Here is a 3,981-nt window from a genome sequence, read left to right as displayed (position 1 = left end):
CTGGGACAGAAAAACAAAACAAATGAACGTCATTCAAGGATCCTTTTCCAAAGAAAACTAACATGAGCATTCAGCACTTTGTCTATGGGTGGTTGGAACATGCACTGAGGGATTTATTTGGCTATGATTCAACTTATTATCACCATGGATTTTCTGGCTAATTAAGCCGAGTGCCTTGGATGGTTAACTCCCACAACTTTCATTTGATTAATGTCAAGTCTGTTCTGGAATCCAGGCATTGTAATAAAAGTTGATTTTCACTTGAAATATTAGTCTGCAGGAGTTGTGTCACCTTTGCCATCACATCGCTCCACACCTGTTATTTTTTTCCTCCACATGAAATAAAACACTATGTGTCAAATGATAACAAGCCTTCTTATCACGTCTCGGACTTACCGGGGGTTTGTAGTCTAAATCCTCTATGGACCTGAAGAAGTCCAGGCTCTTTGCAGCGCTGAGTTTGCCTTGCTCCAACGTCGTGGTGTTCAGAGAGTCAAGGATTTCCTCCAGCAGGTTCATCTGACCTGAGCGAGAAGAGTCCATGTCGAGTTCTAGCGAGTAGGAATCATCGCTGTCCTCGGTGTATGACGGGACGTCCCCGCTATCCTCTGAGGAGATCCTGGGATAAAAAAAACAACACTTTTTAACAGAATAGTCAATGTTTAATAAAACATCATTGTGTACAATTCAACAAATACACCGTGATATCCAGCTCCTTTGGGAGGCTGCGTCACTGTTATTTCTTTCAACTTTCAATCAAACATGGCCACTTGGGGGCAGTATTATCATGGGTAAAAAAAAAAGAAAAAAAAGAAAAAAGGCTGACTATGCTTTGAAAACCCCCTCACATCCTGCTCTCAACTTTTCTTTTATATAAAACGATATCAGCCAGCAAAAGATATCTTGTCTGAGCATACATGACTTATACAGCATGAAAAAAAAGCTTCAGTGAAAATATGTTGTGAGGCGACAGGCCATAAAAACAAGTGTTCTCACTTGCTCGCGCTGTCCAGCTCGTCATCATCGAGCCCGTAGCCGTGGTCCCGAGGGCCCATGCTCATGGGAGACTTATTGAAGTTATTCTGTTAATGAGAACAACACAGCAAAGTGGGTAGTAGTTAGACACACAGAAGAACATTATAAGACAATAAAAGTGGACCCAAGGGGGGGTTCAGCTTAAAGATACGAGGCTGAAGATAAACACGGAGCCAAGACGAGGTTTGTTGTTATGCTGAGCTTTTCATAAAACTCCTCCATAGAAAAACGATGCAGGTCTGTGTCTGGTGGGTCCCTGTATCACAGGAGCACTAGCTTTTTTTAATGAGCCAGGACCCTTAGGGTTGAGACTAAATTTGTCAAATTTTTGTCTGGGGATAAAAATCTTTAAGATCCCCTGAAGTATTTTATCAAACTCAGCGTTCTAAGTGAACTAAAAACTACTTACACATCGTGAGCAAAGATGAACTCGTACTGTAACTGCATTAATCGTTGCATTGCATGTGACTGTGTTTGGCGTTGCAGGGAGTGTTAAATGCTCAGTGTGTACTGTAGTTGTCTCACATAGTGGGTTTAATAAGCCACCTGTGTACCATGTTTAATGGGTGGGTTAAAGAAGAGACAGAAGCTTCACAGAGCAGGGCAGGACTCTCCCCATGGGAGCCAAAATCTGCCCAGGGCCACTTATTAACATGCCTTCCACTACGACGCACATGTTCCTCTCTCACTGCATGTTCACTTATGTTAACACTATTACTCGCACTAATTTACACTTTTTGTATTTTGTACATTCACCTTCCGACATATTGCCCGACACTTCCGAAATCCTTTTATTCCAGTTATATCTAAAGTAATGCTTTTTTTTTGTACATTCACGAGAACTCATGGGGTACAAATAACATGCATGCATGGTTAACAATTAGTGTTAGCTATTAGAGGGCACTGATACGTTTTCCCTGTTATTTTTTCTTAAACAAGCCTCGCTCCATCTCTCATTTCTCTCTGCTTTTTCTTTCTCTGTAAAGTCAGGTTAAGCACATAATCAAAGCCTAAAAACGGTAAAAAAAAAAAAAGATTCTTTACAACCCAAAAAGTAAACCAAACATAGTTCAGAAGGGAAGATAGCACTGTATGTGTATGTGTGTTTTGTTACACAAAGGTGAAGAGTAGGGATACGTAACCCACACTTCTGATGAAAGAATGAAAGGAGGGAGGTAATGAATTAAAAAAGGAAGGAAAGAAAGACATTTTGAGAGGTGAGGAAAGATTCCTTAAAGCCTCAAAGAATGATGGGAATGGTTAGAAAGAGGGGGAGGGGGCATCGGGTATTGGATCCGTGAATCAAGCCGGTCTTGATTAGCCGACAGAGTGCCAGCCAGACAGGCGGAATGTAACGTGTGGCTGGCCTGGCCTCATTTAGGCCGTGTGTTCGGCCATGGGAGACACACACACACACACACACACACACACACACACTCAGTCACATACGCACCCTATTACAAAAAAAAATAACACAAAGAGTTAAAGTGCCATTTTCTCCATAAAAGTCAGCGGAGGAGATGTGTGCAGTAGCCACTTAAGCCTCTCAGCCATGGGGCTAAACACAAACACATGTGGTGGCTCTGCTGATTGGCTGAGCCGCTCCCCTTCCATGGTAGCTTGGAGCTATAATGAAAGAGATTTCAGAGGGGCTCGGGCCTGGGATCCCTAAACAGCCTTTAATGGATTCCTGTGTCAGGGTAGTAAATCTAGGGGGCCAGGCCGTCATGCAAGCCAGCCTCAGCGGGCCAGCCGAGTGAAGATGCACCTGTGAGACACTTTGGGACAGAAACTGCTCCACAAAAAGAGTAATAAACACAAACACTGTGCATTCACGGTGAATGCAGGTATTAAAATGGCATTCGTGCAAGTGTTTAAGGAAAGCTGGGCCTCTCTCTGCGTATAGGTGTTTATTAAAGCAAGGTGAACCCAAACACGAGCAGACACAGGTCATGAGGCCTGGCCCTCTGATGTCTGTTACAGCTCCGGTGCCGTCTATGAAAAGGAAGTTCCATAGGGAGCAGTAAATGGATGGTACCTCACTTCACGGCTTTATCAATTTGTCATCCGCTCTCTTCACTGTGACCCTTTAGTGCAGCAGTTAAGATGAAGCTGTTTACAACAAGCAGGCATTTTATGATAAAAGTCGACATACTGTGTTGATTTCACACGCTATGCTGGCTGAAAAGTATGATTCTGTCATTTACGTGAAGCTGTCAAATGCAGCAGCCGCAGTTAAGTCTGAGATCTTAAATTACACGTCAAAAAACAACAACAAAAATGCAGACAGACTCTTCAAATTTAGACATTCACGGTAAGATATTCCTGTGTCAAAACTGTGACAGCTCTGCCACCATCCCAAACCTCCCCAGGCCTGACAGGACAGTGGAAAAGCATGAAATAGCAGAACAACAGATTCTCATACTGCTCCTTCATTAGCTTCTTGCTGTCGGCTAATGGGAAGCTGAAAGGTGAAAATGAAAAAGGGATTTTCTTTCCTCCCCACATGCCTTCCTGTCTCCCATTTTCTCCCTCCGTCACTCTGCTGTCAATGACAGATGTCACCGTTTCTGTCAGTCTGGCTCTCGCTTCCCCTTCCTCTCTGCCACAACGAGTGAGACTGCACAGAGAGCAAAGGAGTCAGTGGAAGCCGCAGCAGAGGAATAGGACTCATAAAAACAATATGTAGATCAACCCAGAATTTTGGAATAAGACTAAACCCTATCTTTTGTATTCCTTAAACCAAGGATAACATTTGACGTGGGAGCTTTTAATGTGCAGTAAATTCTCAAAATAAATCGTAGTTATTTTTGCTATTTATAATTAACTCGGTTTTGAGTATCTGAGTACCTGGCTGAGGAATTAAAGGAGCCACGTTCAGCGCTAGTTAAAGCTCCCAACATTTAGAACAACAAATGCTCTCCTTGGTAAAGTCTACAAGCATTC

At 42.9% G+C, this 3,981-nt stretch overlaps 1 protein-coding gene across 1 annotated transcript in view; it reads right to left on the bottom strand.

Annotated features, from left to right (window-relative positions):
* Window positions 1-3,981, bottom strand: part of dennd1b (DENN/MADD domain containing 1B) — a 100,652-nt gene that overhangs the window by 5,494 nt on the left and 91,177 nt on the right. Inside the window, exons 20-21 of the mRNA XM_079349791.1 lie at window positions 997-1,082; window positions 397-619 (exon numbers count right to left, since the gene is read on the bottom strand). Coding sequence (XP_079205917.1) covers window positions 397-619; window positions 997-1,082 — 309 coding nt within the window. The remainder of the gene's footprint in view (window positions 1-396; window positions 620-996; window positions 1,083-3,981) is intronic.

This window comes from Symphodus melops (genome assembly GCF_947650265.1).
Source record: "Symphodus melops genome assembly, chromosome: 8".
NCBI lineage: Eukaryota > Metazoa > Chordata > Actinopteri > Labriformes > Labridae > Symphodus > Symphodus melops.
The sequence above is the reverse complement of the archived record's forward strand: the minus strand, read 5'-3'. Positions and strand labels throughout refer to the sequence as shown.